Source organism: Talpa occidentalis, unplaced genomic scaffold, assembly GCF_014898055.3.
Source record: "Talpa occidentalis isolate TD23 unplaced genomic scaffold, MPIMG_talOcc4v2.1 talOcc4.5, whole genome shotgun sequence".
NCBI lineage: Eukaryota > Metazoa > Chordata > Mammalia > Eulipotyphla > Talpidae > Talpa > Talpa occidentalis.
In genome coordinates, this window is record NW_023604861.1 from 127340922 (window position 1) to 127368844 (window position 27923).

The 27923-nt window shown below is 41.1% G+C and overlaps 1 protein-coding gene across 9 annotated transcripts in view; it reads left to right on the top strand.

Annotated features, from left to right (window-relative positions):
- Window positions 1–27923, top strand: part of ITSN2 (intersectin 2) — a 107081-nt gene that overhangs the window by 71669 nt on the left and 7489 nt on the right. For 8 of the 9 annotated variants that reach the window (XM_054701309.1, XM_037528423.2, XM_054701302.1 and 5 more), the window contains 10 exons: window positions 1415–1479; window positions 2278–2444; window positions 4892–4937; window positions 5022–5143; window positions 6814–6910; window positions 7364–7555; window positions 22824–22945; window positions 24600–24706; window positions 26132–26315; window positions 27358–27456. In XM_054701309.1, the coding sequence (XP_054557284.1) occupies window positions 1415–1479; window positions 2278–2444; window positions 4892–4937; window positions 5022–5143; window positions 6814–6910; window positions 7364–7555; window positions 22824–22945; window positions 24600–24706; window positions 26132–26315; window positions 27358–27456 (1201 nt within the window). Of the gene's footprint in view, window positions 1–1414; window positions 1480–2277; window positions 2445–4891; window positions 4938–5021; window positions 5144–6813; window positions 6911–7363; window positions 7556–11057; window positions 14363–22823; window positions 22946–24599; window positions 24707–26131; window positions 26316–27357; window positions 27457–27923 lie in introns of those variants that run through there. The other variant, XM_054701310.1, reaches the window with a different exon arrangement.

A 27923-nucleotide genomic window follows, 5' to 3' on the forward strand; every position in this document is an offset into this window, starting at 1 on the left:
AGGATCCATGTCTTCTTTTAAATTTTTGATTTGCACCTCTTCCATGCCTACTGTAATCCTCCTGCATACTATCTATGCTGTCACTTAACTCAGTGAATGAGGACAGGAGCTAGTAAAGAATGGACTGTCAAATGGTTAACTTTCAAATGAATAGAAAGCAAAGACTAGATAAATTCCCCAGCTTTTATTTCCCAGTATGCAGGGGAGTCTGATCACCGAATATCTTTAATACAAAGAATAAGTATTCTAATGTAGTTATGAATAACTATCTCCTGTGTTTTATATGGAATAAAAAAGGCAGTCTGATTTAAAGAAAAGGGACTGGTCTTTGGAAACCAAGAGGCTTAAGTTTTTTCTTTCCCAGGCCATGTGGAATAACCTGCTTGGTCTTCAGTTTTCTAATTGATTGAATGAAAAGAATAAACTAAATAATCTTTAAAAATCCCTTCAGTGCTGAAATACTGCGTATCAATTTTAGTTCAAATACAGAAATTTACTTTTCAGATTGACACTGAATTTTAGATTTCAAAGTGTGAAATAACAGCAGTATCAACAAGACCATATAGCTGACAGATATAAGGCCCTTTATAGACATTATCTAATTTCTTGTTAAGGGGTATTTTTGGTAACTTTTCTTTCAGTTACTCATCTCTTCTAATAAATAAGGCATGTAACTTGACTACCTATAGTAATAGAGAGTTCAGCGCTAAACAAGAGAACCCATTCAGTTGTAGCCATGAGTTGTATTAAAATTCTACTGTCTCCCTAAAAACTCACTCACAGACCCTGGGGAGCCCCGCTGCATCCTACAGATGTCTACTTCTTAAAAGCAGCAGTCTTCCTGCATTAAATTGGAAGTGTAAAGCTCTGCCTGTTCTGAAATATAAAAACAAAAGTTTATTGTATGTGCGTGTGTGTGTATATATATATATTATATATATATATAAATGTAGTGTGCTCTAAATAAGTAATAAAATTTGTACATTGCCCTTGTTCTTCGCTATACTAAGCCAAGCCCAATATTTGCTTCTTCTAGTTCCTGCTCATTTATCAGTGGAGTCTTGTTTTTTAAGTTCTTTTAGAAAGGCATTTGAAAACTATAAATGTTAGATTACTTTAATATATTAAAGTAATATATAATAATATAATAAATGTTATAATATAATAAATGTTATATTACTTCAATATATAAACAATTTAGAAGTTTGTAATTAGGCGGTTCTTAATCCACTAGGATTTCGGTTATGAGGATATTTCTAGACTGTGTGCCAAGGCAGTAGTTAGATTAAGAACCCCTAATAATGGCTGAGCATGGCTGCATGCATCATTGTCTTTCTTGTTTTTTGCTTGTTGATGTCTTTTTAGTTTGTTTCATTACTTTTTTTTTTAATCTGTTTGTATGTTTATTTGGCAGACCAGAAAGTTTGTATGCAGCTATAAATAAGAAGCCTACCTCCACAGCCTATGCAGTTGGAGAAGGTAAGCTTTGGGCAATTTGTAAATTAGATGGGAGTTAATTTATCTAACTCCCTACAGTTGTGATCCACCCCTCCCCCTTTCCTATCTTAGTCTTCTGTTGTTCAAATGAAGTTAGGAAAAGCTGCCTTCCTTGAATATTGAGGATATATGAAAAATATGGCTGAAACACGTGGTTCTTTATTAAAAAGTTAGCACTATAAAAATTCAGCATAGATTGCCTCAGTAAATAAGATCATAAATGAAAAGTGGTACAGTGGGGTAGCATGAAGGCTTTTGTTTTCCTGCTATGTATCTAGATTACATATGGTGAGAAGGTAGGTGATTTCAGTACATTTAGTTTACAAATGGTATTGTAATTACATTATACCATATAAATCATCAGATAGGAATTTGAAATCAAGATACATCTATCATAAATATTACAGACTTTTTTTTCTAGAATCTTTGGGTTGTTTGATTCATTAGTAATTTTGAATTTGTCAGCATGCTAAAGAATGAAAGATTATCTACTCTCATTTGTTTATGTTGCTCAAAAATGTCAATGGTAAAAAATGGAGCAGTTTATTTTTTATCTACTATGTTAGGGATTCTATCTGAAATATACAAGAATGAATAAAACACAGTCTCCAGGTACTCACAGTAGAATGGGGAGGTCAGGCATGAATGATCATAAATTCTATAACGAGTAAACAAAAACTTTGACTGTGAACTTGCTCAAAATCCTTGAGATTAACAATTTTTTTTTACTACTGTGATCTGACAGCCAAAATTAGGGTTTTTTTGCTTTGTTATCTACAGAGTATATTGCACTTTATCCATATTCAAGTGTAGAACCTGGAGATTTAACATTCACTGAGGGTGAAGAGATACTGGTGACCCAGAAAGATGGAGAATGGTGGACTGGAAGCATTGGAGATAGAACAGGGATTTTTCCATCAAATTATGTGAAACCAAAAGATCAAGAGGTAAGAGTTATTTTGGTATATCAACAGAATCATTCCATTCTCATTGATCAAGATTCATATTTAAAACACTCTCGTGTGGGCTTGCAGTCAGACTACTTTGGTTACAAGGAAAAACCATTTAAGGTGGCACCAAGTAAATAGAGTTTATTGTTGAGGTTCAGTTAAAGATAAGGGAAACAGGATTTCATGAAATTTCAGAACAAGAATCGTGATAACTAATGATCGGGAACAGTTCCCAGTGAGGGTAGCTTGCAAGGGACCACCTAGCAGGAGTTTGTAAATCTTTGAGACTATGGCATTATGTGATTAACCTACAGCCTGAGTTCCTGCTGCTTTTCATTCCACCGCTAAATGGGATAGTGCAGCAGTTCTAGAACTTTTTTGGTTTTAGGAACTTCTTACATTTTTTAAAAAAGTTACTGGGAATTCCAAAGAGTTCTTTTTAAATATATGGATAATATCCAGTGATATCTGCCATATTGGAAATTTGTATTTAGGGAATATTAATTCATCGTAAAATAACAAAATTAAACCCACTATGCGGTAAGAGAAATAACTTGCTGCGCCACAGGGGAGGCCCAGAAATAACTTGCTTTTTATGAAAAAACAATATATTTTCAAACATAAGTTTAATATAAATATCTAAGGCAGCTAGATTCTCAGATATGTTTCTATATTCAGTCTGTTGTGATATGGTCTTTTGGCTGAAGTATGTGAAGAAAATTAAATGCACACAGGTATGGGAGAAGATAGGGAAGTATTTCAATAACATTTTTGAAAATCTGTGGATATTCTCTTCAATGTTATACCAAAACTTGACAAGTGTTAATTGTTCTAGGTTAGTTACAGCATGGAATTTGAAGCTGTATCAATGAACGCATCTTAGTTTTGCATGAAAATTAAACAGTCTGTTTTGCACATTGAATAGATCTCTCACCCATGCATGATGTGACATCATTTATTGCTTATTTGGACAATACTAAATCAACTGAATTATACAAATATTTTCTTTACTAATACATTTCATTATACAATATCAAAAAACCACATTTGTTAACATCATTACTGATCTCATAGAAAAGTCTTTAAGTACTTTGAAACTGTCAAACTCAAACATGTTTTCCAAAATTAAAATTTTCCTTTGAAAGCGTCAATTTTATCATTGTCAAAAATCCTGTTAGCTGTTTTCCTTGATGCATAGACTTATTTCAGTCATCTTTGAGAAAATGTCTGTTAAACCCCAAGGTTGAATAGCTTGTCATGTAGCTGTTCTTTATAAAAATGTTCCACAGAAGTGTAACTTAGCCACATTTAATCACACAAGTGCTTTTCCTTGAGAACCATCATAATGCAGTATGCAACAGAAATGCTGCAGACACAGTTCATTTAGTCACACAGAATTTTAAGATGTGTACTTGAATATTAAGATCCAATACGTGTTGTACTGCTTACTGAAGCACATTTATGTGAAACTGGCTTAGCTTGTTTCACCGGAAGCACGTGGCCATGGAGAGCATGTAACCTGCTAGTGTAACCCATTGCCACTGCCGGGATTCGTGCCAAGGCACCAGCAGTTTCACCCACTGATGGAAGTGTCAGCACCATGGAAGAGGTTAATAGTGTCTTGGTAATGTGAAAACAGTGTCTCCCGGACCCCTGAAAGGGGTCAAAGATGGGCCCCACGGGTCCACAAGCCACTTGTGAAGCCCCTGAGCCTCTGGGTTGATGTCTAGCTTCTGCCGCTTAGAGGCTCGTTGATCTTGTACAGATCACTTCACTTTTCTGTGCCTCAGTCTACTTCTCTAAAATGGATGTAATCACAATTAATAATGTTATCATGAAAATTAAATGTAAGTGAACGTATGTAAAATTCTCAGAGCAGTCCATTACCTCTTTATTGCCCTCAATTCTGCATCAGTATTTTAAATACAGTTGTGTATTAAAAGGAAAAATGTTTACACCCTTCCCTTTTCTTATTCAAATTCTAAAAAAGAGGAAACTTGGCTTTATCCTGTAAAGTTAAACAAGTATTAGTCACCACCCAGGATATGTATTCTTTGTTCTTCGGTCAGCTTTAGGGGGAACATAGCAAAAATGATGTTAGTGATATTGCTCCTTCTGAAGAGATTCACATATGCCATAACATCCAGAACACATGTGTTGTGTGTGCACATTGATGCTAACCCTATTGATGAGATATATTTTGCCTAGATAGTCATATTTAATATTCAGGGAAGATCCAGAAAATAAGCAAGTCCTAGTGGGTCAGTGGATGCTGACATCAGCCACTTAAACATAATGTATTGCCAGACCAGATCTTCCCAAATGTTATGGTCATTTAAAGGAACAAGAATCCTGCAAATTAGAAATCTCTAATTCCTAATAATCTTTATAATTTTTACATATGTGTTGTTAGAAAATGATAAAACACTATCTTTTCCTTATAGAGTTTTGGGAGTGCAAACAAATCGGGAACATCAAACAAAAAACCTGGTATGTATAGTAATGAAGTTTGAAGATTTCTAAATTGTTTATTATAGTCTTGAATTCATAGTTTCTCATTTCTCTTCTTTCCAGAGATTGCTCAAGTAACTTCAGCATATGTGGCTTCTGGTTCTGAACAACTTAGCCTTGCACCAGGGCAGTTAATACTAATTCTAAAGAAAAATACAAGTGGGTGGTGGCAAGGGGAGTTACAGGTAATAATCTTTAAATACATTTATTATCTTATATAAGTAATGCATGTTTATTAAAAAAATTTAGATACTCTATAGTCATGCTACTTAGAGATAATTGATATGTTTTAGTGGATTATGTTTCTCTCTAATCTTTTCCCTGTTTATTTTTAGTACAGTTGAATTGTTGTCATAAGTAACAAATATAAAGACATAATTGTTTTCCAATAACTCCTGCTTTAATAAACCATAGGTCACCTTCTTAAAGAAAAGCATAGCATTGTCTTGCGTGGGGTCACCTTAGACTTGCAATATAAAAGACCTGTGGGAGAAAAATATGATTCCCACTGTATACTAAGAGACACTGCCCATTAAACTCTTCTTCCCATGGACCAGTGAAAGGAAAGAAATTTCAGGCTTAAAATGAGCCTGCTTTTTTTTCTGAAATGTTAGCAGAGACAGTTATTGCACATGTTTTTGATACAGAAAAAGTTCTCTCCTATAATTTCCTTGGTAGTTAAAATGAAAAGAGCACTTTAGGATTAAAGGATGGTGGGGAGGGACATAATGTATTTTAGTATAAGGTTGATATATGATTATAATATAGAAGGTAGATGTAGCGTCATTCTTGCAAGTCAGCAAGAATGCTTAATTGCTCAAAAACAGTGAGGGTTCAAAATTTATCATCTTTTTGAATAACCTGAAATTCCACCTTTTGATTTCCTTTAAAGATTGACCCAATTAAGTGGAAAACTTGACTCTCCACAAATTTTATTTATGATTTCCTGATTACTTAATTACAAAGCCCAAAGAAGGATTTAAGCATTGATTTGGATATATTAGGAGAACTCTAGAAAAGTCATTGTAGCTTATAAATTATTATTATATGAAATAAGTGGAGAACTTTGAGGCCAAAAGACGAGCAAAAAACACTTCTACAAATTGCGTCTTCAGTAGCACTTTGAGATGCGTGTGGAGTTTTCCATGTGTTTAATATTGACCAGTGTTGAGTTCAGGGACCTCCGCGATCACACACAGGTTCAGTTATTCACTAGGACTCACAGACGTTATGAAGCACCAGTATACTCAGGATTGTGGTTTATTATAGCCAAGTAATATAAATTCATATTGCCAAGGGAAGATGTGTATGGGACAGAGTCCAGGAGGGTTCCAGATACAGAGCTTTCAATTGTCTTCTCCCAGTGGACAGCATTAACTCCTCTTGACAACAGATTGTGAAAATAGAGTATTGCCAACCAAAGAAGCTCACCGGAGCCTTCGTGTTCAGAGTTTGTATTTAGGTTCCATCACTTAGACATGCAGTCTCCAGTTCCTCCAGAGATTGACCCAAGCTCCCATCATAAATCACGTCGTTAGACCATGGGTGTGGGCAAGACTCACAGGTTAGCTAAGTCATTTTCTGGTCAGGATATGCCAAAGGTATGGACATCATCTCTTAGGAGCCAGAGGCTCTTTGGGCAAGGTTAAATTCTTTTTTTTTATTGAAATATAATTGACATACAATATTACATTAGTTTCGGGATACAACATCATACTTCAGTGTATTTGTATATTGAATATATGTATTTTTCACCTATTTAAATTCTTTACTGAAAATAGCCAGGGTTTTACTAATGTTTAAATTCTTCACACTTGTTTTTAATCTTTTATATTCCTTTTTGCTAATTTTACAGGCCAGAGGGAAAAAACGACAGAAAGGATGGTTTCCTGCCAGCCATGTTAAACTTTTGGGTCCAAGTAGTGAAAGAACTACACCTGCCTTTCATCCTGGTATGGAAGTGGGTTAACTTGTATTTCGTCTTAGAGAAGTTCTTTTAAAATTCAGCAGTTTCTTAAATTAGCTAACTGAAAAATACGTTTAAAAATGTGTCCTTTCTTTACCTCTCCCTTAAAAAGTACTGTGCCACCGAGAACTTCCTTTCTAAACTGTTCAGTGTTGAAACAGCTATACTTGAACCACTTCAACTCCTCCAAATTTTTCAAAGTGGAATTGTAGTCCATCATCCTTAAAGTGAAGCAGTTCACTGGATTTTTAATTATAGTTGGGAAAATCTTGTTTCTGGAAAACAGGGAATGGGGGAAGGCGGAGGATGAGAGAGAGCAGCCAAAGGGAAAGTTTAGGCTAATTTTAATACTTAATTTTAGAGTAATTTACATCCTCAGGGAATTTTAACTTGGTTCATGTTGGGGTAATTAATTTGTTATTTTGTCTCTTTCTGGTAGTGTGTCAGGTGATCGCTATGTATGACTATGCAGCAAATAATGAGGATGAGCTAAATTTCTCCAAGGGACAACTTATTAATGTTTTGAACAAAGATGACCCTGACTGGTGGCAAGGAGAAATCAACGGGGTGACTGGTCTCTTTCCTTCAAACTACGTCAAGATGACGACAGACTCAGATCCAAGTCAGCAATGTGAGTAAAGCCAAATCTGCCTCTCTGCTAGCGCGCAGGCTTGCAGACAAGCGCAGCATTTGTGGCGGGTGCATACGTCTTACACCCATGCGCTTAGCAAATGCATGTCAGTGTTTGAAGCAAGAATGCACAAAAGAAAGCTTTTCACAAGGTCAAGAGTTATACTGCTCTATTTTAAATATTTTTCTCCTTGCTGTTAGACTTTATCTGGGAAAAAAAAAAAATTATGGTTCTCTTACCAGCTCTTTAGTTAGGACAGCAGTCAGCTGCAGCCTCCCTCCACCACGGTCCTTTTTTAGCATCCAGTGTTCTTTTTCAGCTTAATAAAGAATAGCTAGTAATATCATCCAGGTTAGAAGAAAATTAAAAACCCACTTAAACTGTTTGCAGAACTCTCATGCAGTGATTTTTTTTTTTTAGATAAATAGACCTCATGTCACAAGAGATTATGACTCAAGATATATATCACTATTTTTAAAGTATGGGTCCAGATCTCAAAGTGTGAAATTTGGTATTATGTACAATTATCTCTTGATAATTACCTAGTCTTTCTTATATTTGACAATTAAACATAGCATTAATAATAAATGAGGGACTCAACAGTCCATGGAAATAAATACCTTTTACCTTTATAAAATGAATGTCACTTTTCTCAACCCTTTGAATTTTTTTTCCTACAAAATACATCATGATTTGCATTTTTATCATACATGTGAAATTATCTAAAATAGACATTCATTTTAATTTAATTGCTAAGGACACAGAAATGATAGCCAAGCTGAGATACATCTAGGTTTTTGATACTATATAATAGTGAAATATATTCTGCATTATTGTCACTTTAGAGTCTACAAAGATAGTTCTCATCTTGGGAGATAAATTTTAGCTACTTTAGGTAAAAGTAACTTAATTTCCCAACTTAGAGGTGAGAGGATTCCAGATTTTATCGTTTGAACAATCCCAAAATCACCTCAGGGTCTCAAGAGAAGTAGTGAAGAAGAGCTCTCCGACCTGGGTGAGCTTGTTAAGTCTAATGGTTTGGCAGTCCATAGTGCTAGCCGGCTCATCTGAGCAATGAGAAACCCCAGAGGAGGCTTTCCTGGGCCTGAGAGAGGGTGGTGCTGGGTCTGGCAGATCTTTGGCTGTTGCTCCCTGGAGTGTGTGGGTGCTTGGACTGTCACAGCATCTGTGATCCAAGTGTGAGCCAAAGGTTTTGCTGTTGTCTACCTTGTTTTCCAGTGGGGGGACACTTTTTTCCCAGTTAAGTCTTAAATGATAGATTCAAAGGATAAATAAAGCAGTAATAAAAGAACAGCCAGGACTCTGGCCCCAAGCCTCACCTTCCTTTCCACTACCTGTTCTATGGCAGCCCCATCAGGTTCCCCTCTGAGGATCATTTTTACATCTCTGTTCTAAAGAAATCTACTTCATTCAAGACAGTCGTGACCCCCAGAAAATTACCTTCCCAGACATTGATTGACAGCTTTTTTTCTTAAACATAATAGTTTGTCAATAAATGTTTGATACATAAATGATATGGAAAATAGATTAGCATGAGTTAGTTCTCCCAATACACACTTGCCATGGAAATTATTTTGGCCAGAGAATGCCACTGACTAAGCGATAGGAGGTATAAGTCTTAAAAGGGCCCTGTCCGATAGAATATTCTGTATTGAGGGAAATAGTCTGCCTTTGCACTGTCCAATACCACTGGTCACTTGGAGCTTTTGAGCATTTAACGTATAGCTAATATGACTGAGAAACTCAATTTTAAATTTTACTTAGGGTCTCCCTGCTGGCACAGCGGGTTGAACGCTGAGCTATGAAGCCGTCCGCAGCCTCTGCAGCGCAGGTTCAATTCCTGGCCAGCCAGGCAGAAACCCACATGGCATGGCAGACCTCTCCTGTCTCGCCTGCTGCTCCTCTCAGCAGTGTCTTCGGTCTATCTGCCTGCTCTGCTCCTCTCTCTGGTGAATTCTCTCACCCTCCCGTGCCTCTGACCTGTACCCCAGTTCTTGTATAAATAAATAAAATCTTTAAAAAAATTTTACTTAATTTTAATAAATTTAAGCCTAAATAGACATTTGTAGCTGGTGACTACTATATTCGACAGTGCAACTAGAATGACAACTTACTTCAGGCCCTCCTGAAATGAAACCAGAGATAGCAATATTGAAACAGACACATGAAGAAAAAGAAGTTGTCCTTTAGTCAGTACTGACCAGCATCATAATTTTAAAGGAACAAAAAATTCCCCTTGCGATTCAGATTTCCTTTCTATGGTATTTATATAAATACCGTATGTTAACATTCTTCACACTGTTCAGTTAACAAATTCCCTCACTTGGTAAGTATTCTTTGTCTGTATGTACATACTGGGCAATGGAAGTAGTCATAAAAGTGATCATTAAATCAGAAATACCACTGCCAAGTAGCGGTAGAGTTTAACAGGGAACAGACTTTCAGGTAAATGCAGCAGGTGCTAGAATGAATATTTGCATAGTATGTGTTGGGAAAAGATTCCCTAAATCTATATGGGGAAAGAAAGCTTGTTGTGGAAGACTTTACAGAGTATTTGAAGTGGGACATTAAGGATAAGCAGAGATGCAGGTATTGAGGATAGAGGAAGAGAGGGGTGGGCAGAGGTTCCAGTTATTTTCATGATCATTTTACATATTTAGGAGCTGGGTAAATTGAATATTCAAGAGGTTATTTGAAAATAGGAGCAGTTTCAAAGTTCTTTTTGTTATAAAAGATTTGCCAGTATCTTACCTATTACTTTGCCTTTTATTATTGAGTGTGTTTTGTTTTTGTTTTTGTTTCCGTTTACCATATCTAAAAACTGAGAACCTTATTGTTTTACCTAAAAGGATGAACTGATGTTCATCATCCTTCCTGGAATATAAAGATGGTCAATTCTGCCGTTGAGAACAATTCCCAAGTAGATTTCTCTGAGAATGCTTATTGTTTCTATAAGATAACTGTTCAAATCTCCTGAGAGCAGGGAGGGGAATATGGGTTTTGTCGGGTTTTTTTTCCACTTAAAATAATTATCAAACATTGAAGAATCATAATTAGCATTTTCACAGAAAATGAGGAAGATAAAGAATAAAGTTAATTGCATTGGTTGCTGTGAGATTCACTCACATTATGTTTCTCTAAGCCAATAATTTTAATGGGATGTGGTTCAGAAAACTTAAAATCCTTAAAGTCAGGAAATGAGTTTATTTCTTTGTTGTTCCTACCTAGCTTTTTAGAAATGAAAAATTTGTTTGTAGTCTTTGTAGAATCAGTGAAAACTAGTTAAATTTTAGACTAGCATTTGTTTTTCTTTGACCTTGTGTTATTTTCATTTTATCATGTAATTAGGATATTTTTTAAAGGTTACAAATTTTAATAGTTCAAATTTGTTTAATTGACGTTGTATGTTATTAGTCAAATTTTTTTCTCAGCCACTTAATTTGCATTATGTTCATTTTATTCCTCATTTTTCTTTTTATAGGACCCAATGTTGTCTTCAGTGTGAAAGCACCTCAGAGACCCACTATCCAAGTTTGACTCTAGCGTGGAGGCAGGGCAGGCAGCCCTGATCAAATATCTCCTACACAAATCATTAACTTCGTTTGAATGTTAGAGCCACTTGTGATTATTTCTTTGTGTTTCTAATTTACAGTTAAAATTTATCTGTAACAAGTTAAAGGATAGTGGGTCTTTGTGTGGCTTTCCCTGCTATTCACTCTGACATCCTTTAGCATTTTTCTCCTTTTTTAATTTGTTAATTGTAGGTCATTAGCATGCATTTTGAGTTTGCCCTTACGTGGTGGGAGTTCAAACACACAAAGACCCACTATTTGCACAAGCTGTTGTCGCTGATTTGAAATGGGCTGCCATGCTTAACTAATGTTACTGCAACATGTGTCTTCATACAGAATTCAGATAAAACTCGCTTATGTTTTGCTATTATGTTTGATCTAATCCTAATCACAGTGAGCTCTTAAATGGTTCAATATATGATTTGCTCCCAAATATGCATTGTTTATTACTTTCTAACATGCCACTATGAGTAAAAAATTTGTTTTAAGACCAAGAACTGGAAATAACCTTTTCTCTGTTTTCTGTGTATTTCTGGGTGGAAGCCATGACATTGAGGGGAGCTTTTCTTATCTCAAGACAAGAGGCACGTGTCCTGCCTCAGCAGCACATGCAGAGTAGTTGTGTCTGCCGTGCTTCAGCTGCCCAGGCATGCACATTGCTGTGGCTGCTCCTTTAGGGTCTTTATGTGCTCTGGGCTATGAAGATATTGCATCCTGTCCAGCAGAGTCAATTGTCACTTTTTATTGATGACCTAAAAATGGATTATTTTTGAGGAATGAAAGACTCCCATCACTGACCGAGATAGAAAACCTTCCCCAGCTTAGATGTCACTTACATCTATAATACACTTTAAAGTCAAAATTTGTGTTACCTATTTTAATCAAGTGACTATATCTCCCATGTCACAAAAGGACTCTGGTTGGCGTTCTTCTTAATTAATGTATTTAATAAGGAATCCTGGAAGAGGTTAAATGCCCCTGAAGCAGGCATACAGGCACTGTCTTGTCAAAAATTCAAGTGAAGGAAACATGTTCCTTTATGTCCATTGAAGCCGCTTTGAGACTGGGAGGTTGACTTTACCCTCCCAGAGTTTTCTGGCTCCTGTCTGTTCTTCAACCACGTTGGCTACTTTGGCGTGGGAGTTTACTACTTTTCCTTGAATGGAAAACACTTTGAAGATAATAAACGTTATCATAAACTAATAAATGCAGGAGTACTTAGCTGAAACAAAAAGGAGTTCTAGTAGACAGTATTAAACTATATTTGAAAATCAGTAACAAGATTATGCAATTTAAAATGTTTACAAACTGCAGTGCAACCTACTGTTTATGAATGTCACAGTACATCAGGAAAAGTGTACATACAATCACCGAGTCTTATTTCCTCAGAGTTCTTTAGGATGAGAAAATGTGCTTTTTTATATTTGAGTTTAGGAGCATATTTTGTGCAATATTTATGTTCATGTGCCTATACATTGTGAATGAATGATTTCAGTCCTGCATTGCCTAAGTCATGACTTTATGGTACTTGAGAGAGATCAGCAGCTTAGTTGGAACTTCACAAAGTGCAAATGTCAGTGTTCCAGCACGCTGCCCATTGTTTAGCTGTGTGGTGATCAGCACATGTGCTCCCTGGGGCAGGGATTTCTAGTTATCAGTCACCTCAGTTTTTAGCATTCGGCATCATCATGATACTTTTATAAAATACAACATTAATAGGAAAGCAATAATATCACTTCACAGGTAGAATAACAGACTTGCCTGTAGCCACCATAGGAGATACTGGATTGCGTCCTGGTGAATTCAATTGATCTTCCAAATTGTGTAGATTACTCAGTCTTGCCTTTATTTTCTGAGCATTCTGCTTTTGTACCCTTTGGTTGAGTTCAGATTAAGAACAATTACTTTCCATCTGTTTTAAACCCAAAGGTTAGAAATCTGACTACTGCAAATTAGCCATGTGACTTAGTATAACATTTTGTCTTCACAATTTTGAATTTGGGCTTCTCTGATACACTGATACATTCTTTCAGAAGTATTTTTATAGCTCAAATCACTTCACCAATACAGATTATTCAGAATGACATTCAGGTAGAGCTTAGCATCTGTAATCAGTTTGAAAATAGTATTCCTTAGGTATGTGAACTAAATCACATAAATCAATATTTAAGCTGAATGTCAGCCTGGAAAATAAATTTACTATATTTACTGAAATACCTCTCTTTGTATAGGTATTTTGATATATATTGAGAGAAAGCTACAAGTAAAGGAAATTGTATGGCATATAATAATAACCCAAGTCCTTCTTAAAAGCGCATGTGTTCCTTTGCAATACCTCATTTTCCACCATGTGTTTATTCTCTTCAGTATAAGGGGCAGCTTTCAGTTTGCTTAGAAAGGAACATTAGATGGAGTTTTTCAGAAATACAGGATATTAAAATAGGGGCACAAATAAATAAATCTGAACCCCTGAATAAATATGAACCCTGTAGGAAGTAAAGAATCAAAATACCTGTTTATTTAAAAATTGCAATATATAATCATTTTTAAAATATGTGATTAAACCAATGGGTTTTCCAACAATGAAAAAAAAACAGTTCTAAAACCAAAACTGATTTAAAAAAAATTTAATCAACCCTAACCTTGCATAGTTTCATCTGAAACATAAAGAATCATTTAAATATAATACAGCTATTAAAATGATGCAATTGCTATTTTATTAGCAATCCATAGAAATGATCCCTGAAAGTGTAGTCTTGTAACTGGTATTTTAATGTCTTAAAATACAGTAGGAATACTGATAGCTTAAGATTAAAAAAAAGTGGAGGAAGGAAAGGTAGAGAAAGAAATGCCAATTTCACTCCAGAGCTTTATTTGCCAAGTTTTCTTAGAATGAATTTTACCACGATATAAATTCCTGTAAATAGAATCTCTAATGGAAAACACTTAGAGACTTTTGCCTAAAGTGGCATTATTGGATGCTGCTGTGATGCTACTGTAATGTAATAAATTATTAAATTGTTGCAAAGTGCTGGTTTTTGCCTTAAATTTTTATTTTGTGTGTCTTGAAAATTATAGTATTAAAGGTGTTGGATTGTGCAAATGCTGGGCACGCTTGGCATGAGGTGATCTGTTTTTATTTTTACAAAACTGTAATATAACTATGCAAGTGTGTTTATTAAAAGGACACAAACTACATTACTTGTATTGTGTATTTCTTTTGAAGCATCCTTTAAAATTTATTTTTTAATTATTAACATGTAGTCATGGTAGAATTTCTCTTTTTCCTGAAAATAGTCTCTGGGCATAGATCAGCAAAGTATTTTATGTAACGGGGTAAGAGAAATTTTATGTGGTCAAGATTAAAGTAGTTTAATCCAAGATAATCATATGTATCTTAAAAGCAACGGAAATTTTGATTTCAAAGTATCGTCTAGCATAATAATAATAATAATAATAATAGGCTATTATGTTGTTTACAGTTTTTATTACAACTTTTTTCTAAAATGATTGGAAGGAACTTACAAGTTGATACTCATTGCAAATGTAGAATAAGATATTTTTACTATAAGAGCCTCCATAAAAGAGACTGCAGTGAATGCTTGGGGGCACCAGAGTTAACCACCATCAAGTTAGTGGTTTCACATTGAGTGCAAAATGTGAATCAAAATCCAATCAATGTCCAGTGTAAACACTTCACAAAAACCTTTCCTCATCTCTAGAAAGACACTCAGCTAACAGGCAGTGAGCATTTGCGTTAGGCCAAATGGAATCGCAGCTACTGGGAATATGAAAATGAGCGTCAGAAGACCCTAGACTTAGGTACTACTTAGCTCTGTGGGGAGATCAGGCACATTTGCAACTAATTATAAAACAGCATGATGCGCACAGTGACAACTATTTGCTAGGCACCAAAAGAGTACAGAGAAGGAATATCTAATTCAACCGTGCATATAGATCAGCGAATCTGAGAAGACTTCCCAGAGGAGGCAGCTACCAGATCCATAAAATAAGTAGGAGGAAACCAGATTGAAGGATGGGATGGTGGAGTGTACCAGAAAGACACAAAACAGCAGGGTTTGGGGCTGTGATTATAAGCAGTTTATGACTGCTGGAGTAGATGCAAAGGCAGGAAATGAAAGTTTTAACTTGAAAAGCCGAAGAGGGGCTAAATCAATTATTCTTTTGTTTTGCTGTCATGGAAGCACCTCGGGAACTTTAAAAGTATATTGATGCCCAAGTCCTGATTTAAATGGCCTGAAGTATATCCTGGACATGGTGATTTTTCAGAGCTCCCCAGGGGATTCTGATAAGGAAGGCATGGTACAGAAAAAGTGGCGAGTGAGTTCACTTTCTGAGGAAACACTGGAAGGAGTTAGGGATTGATGGAATGTGTGGGCAGGTGGAGAGTCAGCTGGGCCCCCACATTGTATCTTGGTGACAGGATAGAATAATGATTCCACTGACAGCATTAAAAATAATCAGAGTTGGAGGGAGATAAGTTTGGTTTTGATTACGAAGTACCGTGGGACATGAAGATAGAATTGTCCATGGGCCTCCCTGGTGGCACAGCGCTTGAGCGCTGGGTTGCGAAGCTGCCCGCAGCCTCTGCAGCGCCGGTTCGATCCCCAGCTGCTCCCGGGCCACCGAAGGAGGGTCCCACATGGCGCGCAGACCTCTCCTGCCGCCCGCTGCTCCCCTCAGCAGTGTACTTCGGTCCTTCTGCCTGCTCTGCTCCCCGCTCTGGCTCTGGTGAATTCTCTCACCCTCCCGTGCTTCTGACTGTACCCAGTGCTTGTATAAATAAATAAATCTTAAAAAAAAAAGAATTTTCCAGCAAGTAGTCAGATGTAGTTAAGATACACAGACTCCGATGTGTATCAGCTGATATAATGATAGTTGTTGAATCACTGAAAATAAACATGAATAGGGAGAAAAGTCCTTGGAGGGTCTCAGCAGTGAAGGGTTGGATGGTGACAGGACCCTTGAATGAGGAGATTTTGGTGCTAACATTGCCACCATTTTAAATAAATTAATAAAGTTCTGACTGTATAACTCTCATACTAGTGAGATAAATCTGTACCTTACTGAGCACTTACTTGTCTGGGTACTTTTCTAAGATCCTTGAATGCTTTTACCTTATTATTGTTTTCAAAGTTAGGAAATTAAAAAAGTTAAATAACTTGTCCAAGGTTACAAGCTGATAAATGGTAGCAAGTGCTCTGGCTCTAGAACCATGCTTAGCCTCTACATTCCTGGGCTGACATTGTCAACATTTTTATATTAATGAAGTTACTCCAGTATGACCATCGTTTGAAAAGAGGAAAGTCAGAGATGGCATCATGTGTTCTCTATGACATAGGTACATGCAGAGAAGAGACAAGGAGGCGAGGACTGAATATAAGAAACAAGGACAGGTGTCTTTAAGAGTAAAGGAGGAAGCTGAACTAAACTTGTTTTTGGTCATGTACCATGGAGTCCACCCATTTAAAGTGCACAGCTGAATGGCTTTTAGTATGTTGGAAGTTGTACAATTATTGGCGCAATTGTAGAACATTTTCATCACCTCAGTAAGAAACCCTATAACTTTTAGCTGTGACCCACCTATCTTCCTGTTCCCCCCTCCCAGCCCATGGCAATTACCAATAACCTATTTTAGCCTATTTTAGACGTAGCAATAAATGAAATCATAAAACGCATGGGGTTTTGTGATTGGCTTATTTCACTTAGCATAATGTTTTCAGGGTGCATCTAGGGTGTAATGTATATAAGTACTTCATTCCTATTTATGGCCAAATAGTATTTGATTATATGGATATACCAAATAATTTGTCAATTATATGAATTTGGGTTACTTCTACTTTGAAGCTTCTGTGAATGATACTGCTCTGAACATTTAGGTACAAGTTTTTGTGTGGACATATGTCTTCATGTCTCTTGGATATTTACCTGAGAGAAAAATGACTGGATCACATGGTAATTTCATGTTTTTAAAGAACTGCCAGACCATTTTCCAAAGTGGCTGGAACACTTATATATCCCCATAAGCAGTGTACAAGGATTTCTGTTTCTCCACATCTTCACTACCACTCATTATTAGCCGGCTTTTTATTTTAGCCATCCTCGGGTAGCATGTGATACATTATTGTGGTTTTGATGACTAATGATGTTGAGCATCTTTTTTTTTATTAAAGATTTGTGTATTTATGCATACAAGAGCTGGGGTACAGGCCAGAGATGTGGGAGGGAGGAGGTGGTGAGAGGATTCACCAGAGACAGAGTGGGGAGCAGAACAGGCAGACTGACAAAATACACTGCTGAGGGGAGCAGCGGGCAAGTCAGGAAAGGTCTGCTGCACCATGTGGGTTGTTTCCTGGCTGGCCGGGGGATCGAACTTGTGCTGCAGAGGCTGCGGATTACTTCATAGTGCAGTGCTTAATCCCTTGCGCCACCAGGGAGGCCCAGTGTTGAACATCTTTTCATGTGCCTGTTGGCCATTTGTACGTCTGCTTTGGAGAAATGTGTTTTCAGATCTTTAGCATAATTTTTAATTGAGTGATTTATCTTCATAATCACTTTTTCTACTTTGTTTTAACAAGAACAATAAATTATGAAAGATGTGCTTAAAAGAGATGTCTTGATGCTGTTGTCAAAAGGTAAAATCACTTCAAGAACGTGCTAAAGTGCATGTAAGGCAGGCTGCTGTGAATCCTGCCTCTCCCTGCTCACCGCTCTGAGCCTGAGCCTCATCTGTGTAATGAGACTAGAAATACCTGCATTATAGATGAGACTGTGAGATTTATGAAGCACTAGTTCAATGTCTGTTGCATAGACAATGCTATTTCTAGTATCTAACAGCTAACACTGTCTACTGATGGACACTCTGATGTCTGACCTGGTTATTAAGTGCTGGGGCTGGAACCTGAGTCCAGATCTGACTCCAAAGCTCTGGCACTTAGCCATCCCCATGCTGCTTTCTGTTAAATGGAAGCTACTGTAACTCCCAACCATAAGAGCAGGCATCAGTTAATTCCAGGAGACATGTGAGAAGATGGTAAAGAGAATTAACTGCTTAAATGAAACCAAACTGGTCAAGTTACATTTCTAGGTGCTGGGAGAACCCACTGCTGAGAGCTCTGTGTCATCGGTGATGGTCTGTAACCCCCATGACATCAGAGTGATGCTACAGACTCAGTGTGTCCTAAGTCAGCAGTTTGGGACAAAGTATCCAATTATGTAGTCATAAACAAGTTGAAAATACAGGTTGTGTAATCATACCATTGAGGAAAATTAGGGGTGTAGCCAGCTGTTTAGTAATACCGAGAAAAGTATATAGGTGCTTTCGGAACCCCTGGTGCCCCAGGATAGTGCTGTAGTAATAGTTGTGCTGAGATGTGTGGAGTGGTGGGTTTAAAATTGGACATTAGATACAAACTACTAATTGTGCATGTGACATAGTCCAAGGGTATGTCAGGGACTAATCATGTCACTTAGACAAAGACAAGTTAAGGAAAAAAGAGTAAGAGCCCTATTGGCTTTTTCAGTACTTTTGTGCTATTTGGTATTCAGAATATTTTACCTAAATCCTTTTTTTTTTCCTTCTAGGATTAAGTTCAGTAAGCATAAGCCCCAGGTCAAGTTTAAACAACACTATCTTGAGTGTTTTGCCTCTACTAGGATTGCTGTGTGAACACCACATAAAATGCCCTGGCATTTCAAAGCATGGGGCTTGAATCAGGAGACCCAGGTTAAGTGATAATTATGAGTAGGTCTAAATTCTATGGTAAATCACTTAGCCAGCACGCTTCAGATTTTCCATCTGTTTATACAGTAGGGGTCAAAGTTGTATCAGTTTTTCAGAGGAGTGAGCGGAAGTCATAAATTGTGATACACATTGATAACACTTATTATTATTAACACTTATTATTATTCTATGTTGGGCAAACTGGAAGATCATACATCTCTTCTTAATCCTCTATGTTCTGAATAGCACATTAATTCCTTCAGCTGAATCACAGGCATAACTGGCAGTCTAGAAGCTGATAAAAATGTTAACCTGAACTACATGATTGATCAGGCTAAGATCTAAACTTCTGTGCCATTGAGGGGTCTTTACTGTTTTTTAAGCTTTTGACCTTTTCCTGTTTAGATTCAAAAATAAAAATAAAACCAATAAAAATTTTCTTTACCCACTTGCTTTTATAGACACTTGCTTTTGGAAGATCTAGAATACTTCTGTTTTCTGATAACCAAATATTTTGCTTCTGATGGTCTGAAGCATTAGATACAATATGAACTTCTTAAATCAATACCCCATGCAACAGGTTTGACAGGCATCCAAAAAGAAGTTTTAAAAAACCTGTTAAAGAATTATTTAAATTTTCAAAATTAAAATCGCAGATATCTACAGCTTTGTAATGGAAGCTTGCTATCTCCTCTCATTTGCACTCAATATTTGCCACGTAGCTAAAAGGCTATTCTTTTAATCAGTAAGATACCCAGTAATTTTCTAGTGCCCTGATAAAACTTCAGTATTAAAAGCAGCCCTTTAGAAAGTACGCTGAGGTTAGTCAGTTGGCTTTACTGTTAAAATCTCTTCTTATCACTGAGCTTCAACACAGACAGAAAACCATGGCGTGATACTCTGCTGACATTGGCACACAGAGAACAGCATTGTTCAGTGGCATCGCTCTCCTCGGGATGGGCCAAGAGTTGTTTCTGGGACTTTATGACATAACCTGAATAAGCCGTCTTTGTATTAGTCACACATTATCTTTTGTCCTTCACCTTTTGAAAGCTTCCCAGATCTCACGCTTCTTGTCAGCGTCTGTAATGCCTGAGGAGTGGTAGGGAGGCCAGCGTGTTGCAACAGAGGGAGGAGCAAACAACAGAGGAAATGAGGAAAAGTGGTAACCCCGGAGTCGGGGGAGGTTGCTCTGGTTCTTGTGGGCTGTTTGAAAGAACTTTGGCTTTTGCTCAGGAGAATCCGTTGGAGAGTTTAATAGAATGAAGTGATCTGTTCTAACAGGAAACTCTGGTTTGCTGGATTAACGCGGGGACAGTAGGGAAAGGGGTCAGAAGCAAGGAGGCCTCTTAGACTAGTTCCGGTGATGGTGGCTTGGAACATCCTGGAGTATTTGCTGGGTTGGGTTGAGCAGAGAGCCTGAAGGCAGGCAAGGCAGACATACAGAAAAAGACACCAGGCAGAGGGCAGAGGCACGGGCTGGACCAGAGAGACTCGGTGCCCAAAGAAGCACTCAGAGGGGTCGTTGGGCACGTGGAGGAGGGCGTGAGTCCAGAAATGGGTCACTGGACTTGGCAACGCCAACAGTGTCATCACCCTCACAAGAGCAGTGTGCTGAGTGGCAGGACAGAAACCAGAGCACTCTAAGTTGGAGAGGGGACATGGAGAGCCTGGATTGGCTGGGAATGTAGTCCCCTCGTGGGGCCGGAAAGAGCGTGCTTGAATGGAGTGTGGTCGAGATGGGGTGGGAGGGACCCCTAAGCACGTGGACTGAGCAGGAGCCAGTGAAAGCTCAGGTGGAAGGATTCTCAGGAAAGGGCAGCTAAGGACGCTGGCCTTAGGGGAAATAAGACCCCTGACACAGGAAGGAACTACAGGGATGAGCGAGCAGGGAGATAAAGGGCAGAAAGTCAGAGGGGCATCATGTCTTAATGTTCACCCCTGACCTCAGAGGTAAGAACATCTGAAAGAGAGGGTAGTGGTCAAGTTGAAAACTTGAACAGAGATTAAAACTTGAAGAACCAGTGTCGTGAAATGCAAAGGGCCCAGCTGGGGCTAGAGCACAGATCTGCCCACGTCCATCCTGAAAAACCAGTGGCATGTACCTCCCTGCCTGAGAAGCTCCGCAAAGACCCAAGTTCTTTGTTTTCCAAGATGCGTAACCCACAGAAAGCCCCGTGCTTGTGGGCTTTAATGTATTGATGTAAGTTGTATCCCAAAGTGTGACATGCGTGTCCACATGGTGCACAGCGCAGTGGCAAGCCAAACGGTGCCCAGGAGGACTTGCTTTCTTTTAATGGTTAGATATTTACGTTAGTGACTATTAGAAGAAACAGCACCAGCACGTCAAACCCAGGATTTCCTACTTAACTCAAGCATGAGGAAATGTAGAGGGAGAAAATAGTACATGAACAGCAGATGGAGTATGAGTGAAATTTGTGGAACACTCATGGGACTGTTCTGATGGCCACATTCAGGGTCAGCGCTGACCCTGACCCTAGGCCGCTTCGTGGGCCGTGCCAGTCCTCCAGGTGCCAGCCACGGTGTCTCGCAGAAGACAGGGATCTGTGTCAGCCTTGCCGGTCCCAAACACTTGGTCATCCCCACAGCTCTCCCTGGCAGAACTACAAAATACAACCCCCAGAGCACATCACTGATTTTGAACATGCTGGTGGCCCAGTGGTTGCTTCTTGGTGCCAAACCTAACCTCGACTCCATTCAATTTTCATTTTACCGTGGGTGTAATTTTCTAAATGCTGTCAGCAACATGAGCAGAAAATAGAAAAGCCATCTTCACTAGACCTATCGGTAAACCCAAACCTACACAAAACCTACAAACTCAAGGACAATCGGAAAGAGAAATCCCCTTTTGCAAGGCCAGCCTCGTCTGCATTTCTGGCTCTGGGGCCTTGTTCACTCATTACAGGCCCAGATGAGCTTCCCTGGCTCATCCCTTTCCTGAAACACCCCCCGCCGCCCCCTGCCAGGAGTTCACTCCTCTCTGCTGCCCTCAGGAACATCCCTGCTCCACTGTCTTCCTCTTCCCTTTCTACAGCACCCAGCTGGCTTGCCGCCTCCTGCGGTAGTTCTGGGTACCCGCCTGCTGTTCCTTTCTGTCTGAGGAAGGCGTCCGGGATATCACTGTGCCAGAGGCAAGCCCTCGGCCTCCTACTGAATGATTCTGGAATCACATCACTCCGCCATTGGACATTTAGCTCAGCCCTAGTGTGTTGTAAATTGATCCAAAGTGAGCACACAGGACTCTCGGAGTCGCCGCGGCTGGGTCTGTCCCAAACCAGCAGCTCTGTCCTTGTGGGGCCGAGGCAGCTTGTTGGAAACTGCTGGGTCCTGAGAACATTAGGTTTTCTAACTTAGCATCTTGCTTTGAGCGATCTAAAGAGAGGTCTCGGGCGTTTTTTAACACTAGTTTACGATAGTTCCTTCCTTCCTTTCCTTTCTTTTTTAATACTGGACCTAAGCAGCATTTAAGAGACTAAATAACATCAACCCACTGATAACTCGTGACCTGCCTTGGGGAAACACTGGTTTCAAGCATTTGATTTCTTTAATTGTCTCAATATCTTTGAAAATGTCTTGAGATGGAGGGAACAGCTTAGGTTCTCCACAAGCTCAGCACCGTTCTAATGTCTTTGAGGCCATTTCTGAAAAGTCGCTGCTACTTAGAAACTAGGACCACATCAAAATGTTGCAGGTGATGCTGATTTGCAGCTTTGGGGCCTCGAGTGGCAGGTGGCTAAGGCTGCTCCCCGCAGGTGTGCACCGCTGCCCCAGCTCCAGCAACCTCTGGAATGCCATGTGTGTGGTTCTTCCAAGGCAATGCTTGTAAACCCAGCACACCCCCAAGAAATGTCCGTTTTCTACATAGTGGACTTAAAAGAACCTGTTAACACTTGCCCCTCTTTTCCTGTAGGGTGTGCTGATCTTCAGACCCTGGACACCATGCAGCCAATTGAGAGGAAAAGGCAGGGCTACATGCACGAGCTGATTCAGACCGAGGAGCGCTACGTGGACGACCTACAGCTGGTGGTGGAGGTGAGGGCCTGGCTCTGGTGTCTCTTCCAGGGAGGCCAACCAGGCGCTCCAAGCTGGCAGCACCCCACTGTGTGAACTCACTAGGAGTCACACGCCCTCCAAACATCTTCTGGGCCCACCGGAGAGCTCCTTCCACACATGAGGTCATTCAGGGTGGAGAGAGGGAACAAGGGGCTCAGATGTCTCAATGGAGAAGGCCCTCAGAGAAGGACCAGGGTCTAGAGTAGGTGAGTCACCAAAGCCAACCTCATCTACCTCAAATTTCGGCCTAACTCTGTTTGACACCCAACCTTCCGAGGAAGGCCTTGGAGGAGGACTTGTGTAACTTCAGAATTTCCAGAGGAGCGGAAACATTCACCTGACCTTGGTAGTCTGGAAAAGCAAACAGGAGCATATTGTAAAATATTTCCCAATTATCACATGTGCACTGTTTGTATTTGTGCCTATTTAGCAAGCGCTGAGTTGGCGGCAGCTGTTAGAGCAGCACTTGTTGCCATCTGAGGAAGCAAAGTGTGGCTGTGGCTCCACTCGACTTTTTTTCCACGGATTTTAGTTCCCACCAAGTGTGCTCAGATGAGAACACCAGTCAGATAAGCAAACCACCTGAAGTGAACAGGGGCCCACTCAGGCCCCACAGGTGTGGCACCTCCCTGGCCACATGGAGCAGAGGCTGGGGCAGAGACTGTGTCCTTTTGCCTCTGACCCGGCAAGATGGCCCCAAAGTCACGGTCTACCTAATCGCAGACTGGGACCCCAGACACGGGCCGATTGTTCCTCTCACACACCCACTGTCCCAGCCTTCCCAGTTGGCCATTTCTGTCTCCCCCATAAGACTTTGCGCATCCTTCACCCCCAAGCCCCAGTATGGTCAGTGCTGAATGGACTAGGTCGGACAGGAGGCCTAGAAGGAAAGGAGAAAAACTGCCCCCACCTCTTGGTTAACTCCTGAGAGATCAGCCCTATGGCCAGGTCACTGTGCTTCGGGGCTCGGGGAAGGTGTGGCAGTAACTCTGACCCCGGCTCAGCAGGTGAGTGGCCAGGGTGTTTGCACCACCTTAGGCCAGTCACTTTACCATTTCTCAAGAGGTTATTCCCACTGTACCCACTTTCCCTGATGCTCTGGGGAGTAGGTGGGGTCAGGGATTTGGGGTGAGCAGCACTTTTCGCAGACAAGGCCTCCTCTCTACCACTCCCACAGAGGTTCCCACAGAGCCCCCGTGTTTCGCCTCTAATTGCCTTGCTGAGGTTAGCACGAAGCAGGTAAAGAGAATGAACAGATTGCACGTCAGTCAGCGAGTGCAAGGACAGTCAGAGCCTCGCTGACCTTGGGGAGCAGGCTCCACGCAGACCCACCATCTCTCCAGGCCATCTCTCTCACGGGTGTCCTGGCATCTGCAGGCTGACGCAGGGCTATGGATAGGCAGAGAAACCCAACTCATACAACTTTTATCCGAGGTTTGACTCATGTTGAACTCAACATGCGAGGCACCGAGCTAGGGAACAGAACATTCCTGCTGTGAAGCAGGACAGACAGTTAACAGTACAGTGGGGTAAAGTGAGGTGAGGCTGGGGTAAGGCGACGTGGGGGCGAGACTTGAAGGACACACTGTCTATTCCCACTTAAGCTAATGCCTTTCTTTTGTTTTGAATTTAGATTTTTCAGAAACGGATGGCTGAGTCAGGCTTTCTCACTGAAGGAGAAATGGCCTTGATCTTTGTTAACTGGAAAGAGCTCATCATGTCCAACACAAAGCTGCTGAAGTGAGTCCGTGGCCCCACGTCACCCAGTGGACGCCCAGCCCCAGCCCCACACAGCTCTGCAGGGCCACTGAACCAAGGCACTTCCAGCTATGCCCCTCTCGCTCCCTTTTTACTTGTCGTTTCTTATTGTTAAATCCATAATTTTTTTTTTAAGATTTATTTATTTATGCACACAAGAACTGGGGGTACAGGCCAGAGATGTGGGGGCGGGGGGACGGTGAGAGGATCCACCAGAGACAGAACAGAGAATAGAACAGGCAGACTGACTGAAACACACTGCTGAAGGGAGCAGCGGGCGAGACAGGAGAGGTCTGCCTCTCCATGTGGGTTTCTCTTTGGCCAGCCAGGGATCGAACTCGTGCTGCAGAGGCCACAGATTGCTTCATAGTGTGGTGCTTAACCCCTTGCACCTCCAGGGAGGCCCTTAAATCCATAATTATTGAAGAAAGTAAAGAAACACAACAAAGAAAACACTTGGATCAAACAAAGAAGTTAGATCACTAAGCACACTATATCTTCACGTATGATTCCAGAATATGCTGGACTGCGTGGGGGGATCAGGAGCAAGCCCAGCTCCTAACCCTGACATAACCAGTGGTCATCTCCTCAGTCTCCCTGTGAAGCTCCATCCCTTGGGGTGATTTTCCGTCCCTTATTCCTGCAAGGACAGGCTCCTGGGAGAGACATCGGTGCTCCCAGCTGTGGCTGTGTCTCTGTGGGGCTCAGCAGCTTTCTGGGGGACATGCTGCTGGCCTCCATGGGCTCCTGCTCCCTTTGTTTTTTCCCTACAGAGTATGGGAAATTTCCTTCCCCTTGGTTAGGCCAAGAAGAGCTTAGAAAGAAAATAAGGTGATACCAGAGTAACTCCAAAGCCTAGAAACACCCCTTCTTCCTTGCTAACACTTCACACAGGTGGGCTTGGCCTGGAGCTTTAAGCCCAAGCTGCCTCCACTTCCTGCTGACTTTTTCCTGCACGGTGCAGTGGTTTTTAGGTACCTCACTGGCCATTGTTACCACCAGTCCCCTGCACAAGGGTCACCCTTCACTGACCAAGAACCTTCACTTAGAAACTGGAAGTGAGGGCCTCCCCGGTGGCGCAGCGGTTGAGCGCTGGGTTGCGAAGCTGCCGGCGGCCTCTGCGGTGCTGGTTCGATCCCCGGCTGCTCCCCGGCCACCGGAGGAGGGTCCCACGTGGCGCGCAGACCTCTCCTGCCGCCCGCTGCTCCCCGCAGCAGTGTCCTTCGGTCCTTCTGCCTGCTCTGCTCCCCGCTCTGGCTCTGGTGAATTCTCTCACCCTCCCGTGCTTCTGACTGTACCCAGTGCTTGTATAAACAAAACAAACAAACAAACAAACAAATAAATAAAACATGCCTCTATTTTAAAAAAAAAAAAGAAACTGGAAGTGAGAGAGCGTGTCGGTTGCAGGGCCCTGCGCGTGCGGAAGAAGACTGGGGGTGAGAAGATGCCTGTGCAGATGATCGGGGACATCCTGGCGACCGAGCTGGCCCACATGCAGGCTTATATCCGCTTCTGCAGCTGCCAGCTTAATGGGGCGACTCTGTTACAACAGAAGACCGATGAAGATGCGGACTTCAAAGAGTTTTTAAAGGTACCTCCGTTTGGGGCCTTGCCTGCATCTTCACGGGGATGGGCGTCCTTGTGCCCCTGCAGGCCAGGCACAGTCAGGCAGCTCAGTGAGGGAGAAGGGGAGCCTTCTATCAGTTTCCAAAGGAAACACAAATCTGGCAAGGAATTTTCTGCTTGCTCTGCGTGACTTTTTTTGTTGAATTGATTTTTGTTGGCACTGGGGCCATGGTTTTGCCCACCTAAGCAGAGTGTTTTTTTTAAAAACCTGCTGACTTGAGTCAGCTACTTAAACTCCAGAAACAAACATCCAGGATGTCACTTTCTTAATTTTATAAATTGTGTTTTATGTTCATTCCAGAAAGAATATAACAGGTTACTTAAATGTATAAAATGCAAGAAGATAAACTAAAATTTTAAAGTAAATGGATGAGTGAAAGGAGACAAGAGGAAATGAGGCGTGGACAATGAGGTGGGGGAGCTGGAGAGCCACTGACCAGACAAGCAGAAGGTGTCAGTGGTGACTCCGGGCAGGTGTGTGCAGGACGCGCTGCCAATTCAGCCAGAGAGAGTTAGAGGAGGAGGCTTTTATGAGGGAAGAAGAGGACTTCATTTGGAGCTGTGTAGAGATTGGGGTGCCTTGAGGACACTGAGTGAGGAGAATACTGCAGCAAGTGGGAGACTCCAAAGGATGTCTGGGTGCTGCTCTGGGAGTCCACAGCAGGGGGGCATGGGCAGCACCTGCCGGAAGTGTGGGTAGAGGAGAGGGAGGAGGAAGTGAAGAGGCCTGGGGAGATCAGCAGAAGGGAAGACAGCCCCGAGAGGTGGTTCTGGATGCAAAAGAGGGTGTGATGGCACAGGCTGCCAGATGCATGTAAGAAGCAGTGGAAAAGCACCTGCTGGGTCTGGCCCACGTTGGGAGAGATTTGCTGCTGTCACATGATAGCAGATCATTTTGGATCCTGAGTTTGTGAAAGAAATTAGAAAGGTGTGGAAGTCAGGAGTATGACCAGTGTCGCCTTTGTTTCCACTGTGATTTCCTCACCCACCTCTCGCTTCTTTTGCAGAAGCTGGCATCTGACCCTCGGTGTAAAGGGATGCCCCTTTCCAGCTTCCTGCTGAAGCCCATGCAGAGGATCACCCGCTACCCTCTCCTCATCAGAAGTGTGAGTGCCGGGCTGGGGCAGAGAAGCCAGGCCCTTTGAGGTCACAGGGGCGGGTACGCTGCCATGTGGTCTGATTCCAGCCCTGCTGGACAATCAAATAAGAGGCATCCCATGTCACTTGTTAACCTGTCACCCCTTCCCAGGAGAACTCCCAGCCTCTCCTAGTCACGAGGAGTGTCTGGTCAGCAGGGAGAAGGCCCTCTAGGGCCCACACAGAGTCCACCCTTAGCCCAGTTTTAGCGCCAGTCTTTCTTGAAGATCTAAATTCATCTATCGACGCAACACTTTATGCACAGTCCCGGAGTCGACAGCCCAGCACATCCTAAACAGAGCTCGTCCCCTCGCCGTGTCCCATGCCAGCTAGCTGACTCAACAGTCCTTCTGAAAGTCCATCCATCTTTTTGACATAAGCAATGTGGGCCTCTTGAACCAATATGCTTTCTAAGGAGAAGGCAGATTTTCCACTA